Raw genomic sequence first — 13,450 nt, forward strand, 5'->3', positions numbered from 1 at the left:
CAGCTAAAATACTACACTTCATAAACCTTTGGGGATAATCCAAATTGACTGTAAAGGAATATGGATTGTTCTACTGGTCTGGTATCAGACTTCCAGATTTTCCACAGAAGGCCAGTTCCTACAGATACTAACTGATAATTTTTGTGAGTTGTGAAAGTTCCAAACAGCTCCACTAGATGGTATGCTTGAAATTGAAATCCCTCACTCACTATTCACATAAGAAAATGACTTACATAGCTAAAGAAAAATTGCAGAAAACAATCCACACTCAGAAAATATATTTTTGAGTTAATTGGGTTGTTGTTTATGCATAGTGGAACAAGTCACATGTAGATCATTTGCCCCTGAGAATGCACTTTGAAACATGCTGGGTTATTATTCACAAAATTAATTACTATTGCCAAATCATTGCTTAAGGCCTTTCTCTCTTTCTCTTCCTTCACTATTCTGTTTTGTGCTGCCCACTACTCTCTCCTGCCATGTTTGTAACAGGAAGCAGCTTAGATGATTTGAGTAAAGGAAATATTTTGTTAAAAATAAAGAATCATTTAGCAGCAAGGAAAGCTATTTTAATGTTACAGCCCAGTCGGTTTAGTGAGACACATCAAGCTACATAACTCTTTCCCAGGAAAAATCATAAATACAAACATGTTCCATAATCATGACATACAAAAAGGAAGGACTCTCTGGGCCACCCCACATCCTGAAAGTGGGACTGAAAAAGAACAGAAAATCTCACTAAAGTTCTTAAGTTTTGAAGAGAATCCCATATAAAACTACTTATTGGTGACACAGGACAATGATACAAGTGGGGATTTCTTAGCTTGGGGATGATTTGATGACTGGACCATTTTTTAAATAACAGCAGCATTCCTGCTTAAAATTAGAACAAATTGAATAAGCAGAAAATTGTGCATTCAGCTCCTTTTGCCATGGGTTTCAGCTTTATAACGCAAATCTTAAAACGTATTCCACCAGAGGGCAGACCTTTCACATAATTATGCTGAATATAAATTCAGTATTACCCTATTTCCAAGCCTGATTAGTTCAAGTGAAGACAGACACTGTAGGATATGCCAGGGCTGGCAATATTCTGTAGGTCTGAACTAATAGTAGAGCCATGTGCAAAAGACTGTGTATTGGGGTAGGACAGAAGTGAAATCCCCCACCCATTTCCTTCAAGCCCTGCCTCAGCCTCAGAGGCTTGAGGGACTCAGATGCACCACTTTCCTGAAGCTGCTGTGAAGTATGTCAGTAGCACATGGAAGTATAGTGACACTAGCCCTGGATTCACGAAGAAGATAGTTGAACTGGCTCAGAACCAACCTGACATGACCTCTCGTCTTTCTCTTCTGCTGCTGCATGCAGTTGCATGGAGGTGATTAGAAGCGAAGGAAGAATCTGCTAGCCCACCCTAACTACTCTGCTTAAGCTAGTCATTTCATGCATGTGCTTCTAGCCTGAATTTGATTCCAATACTTTAATATACCATTTTATACACTTCTCATTAATATTTGGCACCTTGATATTATTTACACAGTAAATAAAATTAAGAGGAAATGGACCTAAATGTTAAAATTCAGTCATTTCATCTTGGAACATTAAAACAGTATGCAGTTAATTAAAAACACACACCACAATTTTCTTCAAACTGAAAGAACATAGATAACTAAGCATTCTAATCATTGTTTCCAACCCTTTAAAAGGATTTCTTTATTTTTTTAGTAACTTTTATTTTGCTTTAAACAAATGCAGATAAATATAAACAACCCAAATTACGAAAGAAAAATAATAATGGAAAAGGCTAAAAAAACTACAAAGTACATGGCATAGAACATAAGCCATTACGGGAAAGAAAAAAGAAAAAGGAAAGAAGGCGAAGGAAGGGAAAAAAGGGGGGGGAAGGGCGGGAAAAGAACCAAAACACAAGAAGGTTCGTCTATTGTACGCTTCCGTCAAGGTCACAACAGATCATTCTTCTTATCAATTCTCTCTATCTGCATTCCATAGAACCCCTCATTTTGATTTCATCCTATATACATAACCTGAATGGCAGCACAAATATACTAAACTGTCCCAAATAAAATTTCACCTGTAATTTTGCCATTGGCTTCAGATGGTGGCTGCCAGTTGACTATGATGGTTCGGGGTTTTCCTTCTTTGCTCACTACTGTCACATCCTTTGGGGGAGAAGTTGGAACTGCAATAATGATATTTAAATTAAACACAGATTGTGGTATCAGTTTTATTCTTTTAAGCATTCTTTGTCAAAGATTGCTATATTCAACTACAAAAATAAGCTACTAACTTGCAGTGATAAATTTTTTTCTACTGAAGAAGCAACATCAATACTAAGGATTTCAAAATACTCTTTCTATTTGGAGTATCTTGGAAGAGCAGCATATGCCTTCAGAGGATTTCTGTGAGCTCCCTCCTCACCATCAACCCTTCCTGCCATGCCCTCCAACAGCAAACCTCTAGGTACGAAGCTTAAATGTGAACTCCTCTCTCCAACTGGAATTCATAATAATGTCAATGAATCATCTGGAAGAGTGGTGTTTATAGAGGATCAATACCCTCTAGAGGGAATATATTAAAATTCAAGTTCTCACTCCTTAATGATTTGTTAAATATGCATTTGATAAAACTCAAACACTATTGTAATTTTAAGGGACTTAATCAAATATTTCAAAAAGTATGAAAAATATTGAGTTTTACTTTTCTCAGGTATAATTAAAGTTGTGTGATTTAGTTTTCTTGACTCGAATATCATTTCAAATGGGATTTGCACAGAAGACAGCTACCCAAAACTGGATGTTGAGCAATTTCAAAGCACTTCTTCTGGCATCGAACCAAGAATTTAAAAAATGGTATAACACAATTAAGTTATTCTGTATCCATTATTAATAAAAATTTGACCGAGCATAAAGCAAAGTGCTTCTGATTTTAAATTATCTTCAGTGGTTTAGTTCAGTTTTAAAGGAGTGTTCTGCTACTCTGTGCTTCATTTTGAATTGTTTATACTTTTACAGGAATGGACTGAAGTTTTATGTGAGCTGTCCTATGAAGGTGGTATGGAAATTCTTACATTTTAAAAAAGAAACAAAACTCCACAGGGTTGTTATCTTCTCTGAAACTAGAGTTTTTTTGCATGCCTTAAAACATTTTCTATTTTTCGAGGCAATCATCTGTTTTTACTTCTAACCACAATAAAAGAGAAATATCATAAAGAAAATAAACAGACAAGATGCTGAAGAGATGGGTTTGAATGTGTGCAGACACATATCATGCCATTTGACTACTGAAACTGCCAAAACTTCAAATATCTCTATTTTAGCAAATAACATTAAAATGAAAGAAGCTTGGCACTTATGGATGCTTCAAGGATCAGATCAGAGCTTTTCTGATCTCTTACTTGCTCAATAATTAAATTATTTCCCCTATTCTCATTAATTATTAACCTTCATGTTATTTATTAGCAGCTACTATTAAGACATAATTTGTATGTATGAAATGTTTTGTGGTTCTGTACATGACAGGCCTATTTCATTGTATATAAATTCTCTCTTTAGTTCAAAGAACTTTAAGAATCTTCCCACACCAGAAAGAATTCAACAATACACAAAAATTAGCATAGCATGAAAAAAGTATGTCAACTAATTTAGAAATGGCTCAACAATATCACCTAATTCAAAAGTAGTTCCATGTGCAGTCATACTCCAAGTACTTGATCTTCGGCCTTTAGTCACCATCACCGAGAACTCATACAAAGTGTTTGGTTTTAAGCCAGTTACTAAGAAGCTTAAAGTGGTGGTATTTGCAGTCTAAGAGAAATCAAAGGGTCACAAAATGAGACACTCTCTATTAAATATCCTGACTATGACAACAGTCTCTAGCATTATCTCATCCATATATCTCTATTCTCACAATATTAATTGCATTAATACAAAAAGGCAGTTTTGAATTTCCATTTTTGTCCATTATTTAGGAGTCAACTTTCCATTTATCTTGATAGCTCATAGAAACATATGTTCAGAAATTTTTGTTAGTTTTAAATTTGGTTTGGCAAGTACCTTTGGACTGCACCTTTTGGTTACCTTGTATTTCGTGTTTGCAGGAATGTTCGTCTTCCAGCGTACTGTGTAGTAACGGGCATCCGAGACCTTCTGGTTCTTTGGCAGAGAGTTGTCTGCCCAGGTGATTCGAATGGTGTCATGGCTCAGTATGGAAGCCTGAACTCCCACAGGTGGCATCATGGGGGAGGGATCTGGCACTGGAGTGTACGGAGCATTAACAACAAATAAATCAACCTCAGAAGTGTCTAGGGAATTGATGGGTAAAAGTAGGGTATTACAATAAAAAAAGAAAGAAGGTGGCATTATATGTGAATAGAAACAAAAGGGGGAAATGCAGGGTAATACGATGAAATGAAAGGTGAGAAATGGAGAAAAAGAGAGAAAAGCCAGAGTTAATAGGCAACACAAGACCAGCATAAAAGTTTTCAGTGATTATTTTGATTCCTCCCTAAAACACATGCCATAAGCAGAGTAGGCAAAGTTCAACACCTAAGAAGATTGCTACAAAAGTAAAAGATCACTGAATTGAAATTTGAATATCCATTTGAAACTGTTTACTAATTAAGATACTCAGCGTTAGCTGCATTAAAGCGTTATTTCATCCCATCTCTAAAAAGAGGGTGGAAGAACAAGGTAGAATTAGGATCAAATGGGGACAAGCTAATCTTCAAGACAGTATTAGTGGGGAGGGGGGAACTGCTTGTGTTCAAGTTCACAGTAATTCACAAAACAGCAATATAAAAACACTTAAGATCCAGGAAACATGTTGAGCAACAAGAAAGGGAGTTCTTACCTTGGATTTTGTTTGTGAATCCAGATGAGGACATTCCTCTGATAGGAATGACACCTCCCTGGTGGTGACAGGCAGGATCCTAGACAAACTTCTGCCTCCTCTCCGGGGGGAGGTACCATCTCCCTCCCCAGATCAACTGGCAGGGCAGATATGACCCCCACAGCTTAAACAAGCCCACTCAAACATGCAATCAACAAAGAAAACATTGGGAATCTGGGAATCTCTTCTCCAGAGGGAAAGACAGGAGGCATGGGTGAGCATCTGATGTCACTCATCCCTCTCTGCTCCCGCTGGTGAATAACTGATCCCCCGACCCATTGCCTTGGATCCAGACCCTGCACAGATAGAAATGTCAAGAGTCCAAAAGTTCACTCCCAGCAGACTCCTGCAGGGGTACAACTGCTTGGGGGGCGGGGGGAGAAGTCATTAAAGAAATAAAAAAGGTCAGGGCCCCTTACACCACGAGAAAACGTGCCCACCAAAATGCCTCTGCTGAGAGTAAGAGAAGGGGAGCAATGAGCCCAACAGCCCCAATACTGTGGGAGACCCTCTACAAAAACTGAGGGGAAAACACCAAATATGAATACAGCACAAGGGGCAGAAAAAAATTAAATGACAAAAAAACAGAAGGGGAAAAACCCCACTCCTGAGCGCTCTTGTCTAAACAGTTTATCAATGGGACCCAATTAACAACTGCTGAACCTCTTCAAAATGCATGTGGTTGAGGCCACCAAAATTATGCAGAGAATGAGTGATTTGGCTAGCGGCAATAGCTGGAATGCCTGACAGAAAAGGTGGGACCAAACCGGACAATCCATCAGGGGATTTGTCAGCTGGAAAGCCCAGACAGACAAGAGTAGGAAGCTGCAAAACACAGCCCCTTCAAAGCGTTCACAGAGAAAGAGCAGTCACAGATTGCTCTGAAAATGATATTCCCACCTAACTAGTTTATTGGTGGGATAAGCAAAAAACTCCATTCTACCCCGCCACAGCCAGAAACTGCTTTACAGAAATTTGGCCAACTGGCCACAGTACAAGCATAAAACACTCCATGAGAACTTATCAGGCCCAAACCTTAATCAACCACAGACAGTGCCAATCTGATGAGGGAGATTACTTCTCCCCGCTGGAGTGGAGGCAGAAGGCCTTGTAGGACCCTGACTGTCACCACCAGGGGTAAGTGTCATCCCTATCAGAGGAATGTCCTCCATTTGGATCCAGAAAAATGCCCAAAGTTTTCTTTTGATGAATTCTGCCAAGCGACATGCTAGAAACTGACATTAGTCACAGGTGGAAAGTATCACAGGGGTTATTAGATTATTCTGCTTAAAAGCTAAAGTCAGCATATTCATAAGCAGTTTAACTCTAGATACTTATTATTCTGAATACCTATTTAATATAACAAGTATTTTAGAGAGAGTTAGAATAAGTGCACACAATACATGATGGTACAGCAGTGTTCCATTGGTGTTTTCTGCAGTAATGTGGACAACATACCCATCACATTTCAAATGTTCAAGAGGCACAAGCATGCATGTATGGATGTATTTGTGATTGGAAGATTGCAAAGTGAGAAATTCTGCATTAAAACATTGCATGAAAACAATGTAAACAAATGCATATAATTTGTGCATTGGTCAACATTAAAGTTTGACAGGAGCTCTTATAATGTAAATCCAAGGACTTGGACCAAACGTAAAATGGTGTGTGATTTAATATATTATTTACATAAAAATAATAAACCACAAACTGTAATACATTAAAGCAGCATCAATATCAAGATTCAAGGCTGCTCATTTTGAGTTACAACAAAATAAGCAAGCATTATCTTTTACCTGTATAAGCCCTAGTCACTGCACTCTCATACAGCGGAATTCCTTCTCCAACATTGTTATAGGCTTTTAAAGTTATTACATAATGGGAGCTGGGATCTAAAGAAAAAGAAAAAAGAATATTATTTGATACTACAAATTCGTAGTTATTTCTTCAATTGATGGTAAAATAGTTTCAGCCATACTTGGCAACTGAAAAAAATGAATCATGAGAGTATAAAATGAAAGTATTTTATTTCTTTCAGATTGTATGTGAACTGCTGTTCTAGAAAAATATACATCCACAGTTGTTTTTAAAATCAGAGTGAACCCTTTACACATAAAAGAGACCCAGATAAACATAGCTATATTAATTCTGGCCTCATAACTAATCAATGCTAAAAACATGCACTATAATATATTTACTTTTTATTGTTTTTGGACACCCTTAGTGTGGACGGAGGCAGCAAAATCAGGTGATAGAAAGTCAGTACTCTCAACACATACAGGTCAGCATTGCCTTTAAACTTTTACACAGAAAAATGTCAGAGAAAAATGCAGTCATCAGTATTACTGTATTTCCCTTACCCAAATTCTCAATAGTGTAATATCGTTGCTTATAATCCACCTTGATGGTCTGTGCATGGGGGCTACCCACACCATACCCTATAGCATAACCTCTGACCACAATGTTCTGGTTTTCAGGTGGAGTCCAGCTCACAACAATACTAGTTACAAGTGGACGTACATGTAGGGAACTTGGAACTTCTGGAACACGAGATTCTATAATAAAGAAAGAACATTATTTAACTATATTAAACATTAAATGTGAAGCTTTTTATTAGCTTGTTAAGCAGTAATATTGAGTTCCTATGCTTCTTCAACAATTTGAATATTTAAGGATTCAACAGAGAAAGAAAAAAACCCTGTTGTGGCCGCTAGATAGTGCTAGCTGTGTATTGTATTGTATTGTACAATATTTTCCAGGTCAAAACTGATTTTGAGGGGAATTGAAAAGGCCTTCAGAAACCCTCCATGGCATTTTACATATTTCACATCTGTTAGCAAACCCAGTCAGAGATCCTGTAGTGAATGTGAAATGTCATTTAGGAAAACAAAGCCATCAGTGCAGTGTGGAATACAGCCCTACTTGCTAAGGTGCTACAACAGCCTGTCTTGTAATTCTGCACTGGCAACTTCATTGCTCACCAGTGCAAAACTTTCCCAACAGTCTTCCTCCAGTTGTTGAACTGAAAATAATGCATTGTGGGTAGATAAGAATATGCACAATGGGGTGAGCTCCTGTTGCTCTGTCCCAGCTTCTACCAACCTAGTAGTTCAAAAGCATACCAGTGCGAGTAGATAAATAGGTACCTCTGCAGTGGGAAGGTAAATGGATAACAGACATATACAAATATAGATGAGTGTCCATTCTGTATTACTTTCAGTGGGATGTGTAATTCCATCCACTTTCTGCACTGGCTGCCTATAGCAGTGTTTCCCAACCTTTTTTGGGCAAAGGCACACTTGTTTCATGAAAAAAATCTCGAGGCACACCACCATTACAGCCCCGTGACGTCAGTGCGCAGCGTCACGCCGGGAGGGACATGAATTGCTAGCAAATTACATAATCACCTCCTTGAGGGCTGGCTCATCTTCTCTGAAGGCAGAACCCCATTAATTAACAGCACAGACTCACACCATAGCCAAGACGAGGGGGGAAAACCTCAGTCATGCACAGTCATGCACATGTGGGGGCTAAATGAGGACGAAGACCGGGCAGAGAGCAGGGTTCAAATCACCCCACCTGGCCAGGACAATCCCTGGGTGCTCCCTTGGGCCACTCGCCTGACCCACCTCGCAGGGCTGTTGTTGCGAGGATAACACGGGGAGAACCACGCGCGCCCCCGGGAGCTCCTTGGAGGAGAAAGCGGGCGATGAATGCAATGCACGAAATATATGAGAGGCGACCAGGTTTTGCAGGTGAGGGGCCCCCGCCAGCCTCCGCTTCCAACACCCGGCGCAACAATGCCGAAGTTTCCCCCCGGGCTCGGCTCGGGGAGCAGCGCTGCTCCCCCCCAGCTCCCCTTCGCCCTCCCGGCTCTCTCTGCCGCCCACTGGGGACCCCCCTCACCTGCCAAGTCCGGAGCGCCGGTGGAAGTTGCATGCATGCATGCAGGGCGCCGCATTGCCATTGCATTGCACTGCACTCCATGCAACGCCTGCACGCATGCATTGCCTTGCACGCCCGCCAAGGGGTCTCCCCGCGGTCCGATGCGTCCCCTCCGGCGCAGATGCAGCATTGCAAAAATAACACCCCCCCGACGCAGCCCTACCTGGGGGGCAGCCTCCGCCGCTCCGCCTCCACGGGGATCCCCGGGCTCCATCCTGCCGCCCGATCTCCGCGGGGACGCAGGCAGGCTGCGCGGGGTCTGCGCGGAAGAGCCCCTGCCCGCCCGGCCGCCGCCGCTGCGCTCATTCCATGGCCGGGAGAAGAGCGCTTCAAACAAAACGCCCGGCCCGCCAGGCCACGCTGGGAAACGTAGTTCGTGCACCCCCGCGCGGGCGCGGAGCCCAAGGGCGAGGGGACTACGGATCCCGGCAGCCCCCGCGCTGGGGACGGAGGGGGAGAGGCCGGGTGCAGGGATGGAGGGACGGGTGGGCGAGCGAGTGAGTGAGTGGCAGCCGCCAAGCCATGGCCGAGAGCCAGGAAGGGCCTCCCCGGAGGAGGAGGAGGGAGGCGCAGAGCGGGAGGGAGGGAGGGAACCCCAGGGGTCATCTAGTGACGGCGCCCCAATCGAAAATTTGACTTTAAAAAAAAAAAATCTTTCGAATTTTTTAATTTTTCCCGCGGCACACCAGGCAACATCTCGCGGCACACTAGTGTGCCACGGAACAGTGGTTGGGAAACACTGGCCTATAGGCTATTGAGCCAAATTCAAGGTAAAACTGTTGGTATATGAAGCCCTGAACAGCTTGAAACCAGCTTACTCAAGGGATTGTCATGCACCATTTATACCTGCTCAATTGTTATGTTCAGCTGGATAGGTAAGGTGCCACTTGATATTTGCCTTGATACTATGAGTGTTTAGTATGTCTGAAATGAGGCTGTGGAACTTATGGATGTTAATATTATGCAGGTACAATCAGTACTTTGCTTCAAATGCCAAATCAAGACTCTTCTCTTTACACAGGGTTTTTCTGATGTATAGCTCAACAATTGGCTATTGTGTATAGTTTGTCCAGATGTTGACTAAGTATTCCTATGCCGTTTTCTGGATGTGCTATGTGCACTGCCTAGATACTTTGTTTAGTATGTGGTATATAAGCCTATAAATAAATAAGTAAATATACAAAAAATAAATCTGCTGCAATCAAATTAAAATGCATGTCAGCCTAGTTTTCTCAGCAACAGCAATATGTTCCCTTCTCTCTTCCTGCTCCACCCCACCCCCAATGCTCTATGAAATACTTTTCATTTCTGACAAAAGGTTGGGGGGGGGGAATCTCCACATTTCTCCCTGGGCATGCACTGTTAAAACACATTTTTAATAGTAAGATTAATGGTGCATCTTTATATCCATACCATCAAGATCACTTTCAAATGTTTCTGCTGACACCCAATCAGTAGGTAGTCCTGTACCATTGACTGTTAAAGCAGCCACCCGGAAGCTGTACTCTGTTCCTCGTTCCAGACCTGATACAAAAAAATAATTTAAAAAATCAGCATTGTAAAAATATAACTCCCACAGTGAATATGATGCCATTACTTCCAATTAAAATATCAACAATTCATCCAACCTGATAGTTAAATAGCTTATTAAAATGAAACTAAGTAAGTGCCTAAATGAATATCCTATATAGTTTTTTCAATGATATAATTTAGGTCAACTGTGACACAGATCCAGGAAGCTAAGTGTTTTACAATTTGGCCTTTCACCTCTTAAGACTACTCAAGCATAACCTGAGGCTATGCATGGAAATCAACAATACTTGCAGTAGGACTCCAACTGATTCAATCGACACAGATTATCTGTCAGTTTGTGACAGGATTGACACATTACATTGACCTTCCCTGTCAGGCAACAGCAAAAGAGCATGTGGGCTACTTGTTTATGGCAAATTGGAAGACTTTGTTTTCAGAGGGTTTACTCATATTTTATCTGCAGAATAGAAACTCATTGTATGTCCTCTTCAAAGAGAACTTAATCCAAGTAAAGATTTGATACCCAACCCATTCACACCATCATCAACCGCCTTAAATAAACCAGATTCCCATCATTTTAAATAATGCTACTCCTCCATGTATGTGAGCACTTATATTATTATATCCCACCTTTTCTTCATCATGCAATTCAAGGTGCCATATATGTGGCTCCTGGGTGGTCACCATCCAGGCATTGACCAGACTCAAACCTGCTTAGCTTCAGGAATGTGATGGCTGAATGTGCCTTCATGCTATACCCTGGGACTAAGTTGGTTAGACACAGAGGTCAGCTCAGCTTCACTGAACTGATTAAAACAAGTCTTGTTAGAAGGGGCTTTCTAAATTACTTAACGGAACATTTTACACTTCTGAAAAATGGGAGTTAATTTATGTGTCTTTTAAAAACACATTTGCCTATTTATTTCTTTGAAATATTTGTATCTGGCCTCTCCATAACCAAGAGTTTAAGGTGGTTCTCAACAATTCAACCAATAAAATCCAAATGAACAAAAAAAAACATACTAAAAATTGAGTAATGGCGAATACAGTTAATTACTAATTAAATGCTCAGGAAAATAAACTTAATTTGGCATCTAAAATAGTAAAGTTGGTGCCAAATGGATAGTTATAGGAGTATTATTACTATTATTAATTAAATTTCTATACTACCTTTCAGCAAAGGATCATTGGGCGATTTACAATATAAAAAAATCAAAAATACATAACATAGTAACCAACAAAAACAAGTATTCCATAACCAGGACCACATCCAACTCATCAGTGGTCAGACACCAATCCAGAACTTGCATAGTCTCACCAAACTCCAATGACAAGGAGAAATAGAGCTGGGCATCATCAGCTTATGGATAGCACAGGTTAGAAGGACATTCCTAGCTCAGTTAGGTCTCATTTCTGGGTCTGGGAAGACAGGGCTGAAGAGAAGAAGTGGGAACTACCCACTAATACCCAAGATGAATAAGGAACGAGTTTAAAAGGCAAAATGAACCAACTACAGTAAACACACAAACTACCGAAAGGCAACCAAGAACAAAAAGACAAGGGTAATCAGTGGTGCCTGCAAAGCCCACTTTTACTTGCTCCTCACCTAATACCACATATGACATCAGGTATAGGAGAGACTCGATAAAAACAGCAGTGGGTCAAATGGTGGGGACAGGTGGGCTTAATCACACATGTGGGCTGGAGGTTCCCCATTTTTGCTTTATTCCCAAGATTATTTTTGGCCTTCCATAAAATGCAGTCAACTCTTGGTGCTTTGGAAGCACTGCACAAAGTGCTTTGCAAGCCATCTGCTCAGCGCTTCCCAACAGCCAACCACAGGGCAAAGCTACTTCTGCAGTTTTGTTGGTTTGTTTACGAAAGAGCCCCACCTGAGATTTGGAAGTGACTATATGAGTCTCTGTTCACACCTTTTATGAGGCATTACAAAATTAATACCTGATCCTTGATTTGAGGCAACCTTTTGCCGTACATCCTCTTTAACAGTTAAAGGGAGTCTCTCTGATGGCACACTTCCAGTACCTATTAAGTGATTGGTGCGTAAAGCAGGTGTTCAAAGAAGGATGGTCTAGCCAAAGATCCAAACATGATTGGTGAGCATGGGGGCTTCTTCCTTCTTTATAATATCAGCTGACTGACAGGTATGTGGTAAAGGTGGTCCAGGGGGGTGGGAGAGAATTTGGATAGATTCAATTCCCCACCCCTTAAATAAAGGATGCTGCAGGATGGGGAATCATCTCACACCTTACAAGTAAGGCACTTTTAGTGCTCATGTCATTTATCCCAGTTGGTATCCATCTTGCATCACTGGTGATTGCTTTTTTTCAAAACGGTGGTGGTTTTAGTTACCAAAATTGGTTAATCTTACAGTATGCTTATAATATTATAATTATGTCCCTTTCAACAGTTATGTTATTGTTGTTTACATGTTTATGATTCTTCTGAGATTTTAAAAGTAACAACAGTAGCAGCAACGACAACGACAACACACAATACCACTGATAAAGAGTATACTCTTTATCAGTGGTATTGTACTGCGGATGTACATCTCAGAAAAGATCTCCTTGCCCATCCTTACTATGAAAAGCACATGCTAAATAGCCTTGCTTAGAATAAAGAACCTGTAATTAGCTGATTCTGCTTTTAGATGAAGAATGCATGCCTACTCACCTTCAATTAGCTGTGAAAGTTGTGTCCCAACAATATCAGTCACATCGCTTTTGCGAGTCACTTTTCGGTAACGGATCTTATAGCCAGTAATTTGCCCATTGTGTGTTCCTGCAGGAGGGGGCTGCCAATGCAGCATAATGCTCTGTGGGAAGTTAAAAGGCAGTATAAATCATGTTCTTTGCATTAAACTATGCTAATTCTCATGCTTCATCAATCTCCATTAGACTGGTTCAGGAAACAATTTATATGTAATCTGCAATATTGTGTGCAAACTTACATAACACCTTAGGCATTAAAATGATGTATCTCGAAGCAGCTCTGCAGTTCAGACTGCAGAGAACAGTATTTGATTTTTATACCCTCACATCTTAGG

At 40.7% G+C, this 13,450-nt stretch overlaps 1 protein-coding gene across 16 annotated transcripts in view; it reads right to left on the minus strand.

Moving 5' to 3' along the window:
• The window catches only part of NEO1 (neogenin 1), a 120,016-nt gene that overhangs the window by 24,505 nt on the left and 82,061 nt on the right, over positions 1–13,450 (minus strand). For 8 of the 16 annotated variants that reach the window (XM_083475560.1, XM_083475548.1, XM_083475558.1 and 5 more), the window contains exons 13-19: positions 13,078–13,219; positions 10,267–10,377; positions 7,269–7,463; positions 6,705–6,800; positions 4,098–4,321; positions 3,686–3,824; positions 2,093–2,200 (exon numbers count right to left, since the gene is read on the minus strand). In XM_083475560.1, the coding sequence (XP_083331686.1) occupies positions 2,093–2,200; positions 3,686–3,824; positions 4,098–4,321; positions 6,705–6,800; positions 7,269–7,463; positions 10,267–10,377; positions 13,078–13,219 (1,015 nt within the window). The remainder of the gene's footprint in view (positions 1–2,092; positions 2,201–3,685; positions 3,825–4,097; positions 4,322–6,704; positions 6,801–7,268; positions 7,464–10,266; positions 10,378–13,077; positions 13,220–13,450) is intronic. The other 8 variants (XM_083475546.1, XM_083475550.1, XM_083475547.1 and 5 more) reach the window with 1 other exon arrangement.

The sequence above is a fragment of the Podarcis liolepis genome (genome assembly GCF_965112155.1).
Source record: "Podarcis liolepis genome assembly, chromosome: 14".
NCBI lineage: Eukaryota > Metazoa > Chordata > Lepidosauria > Squamata > Lacertidae > Podarcis > Podarcis liolepis.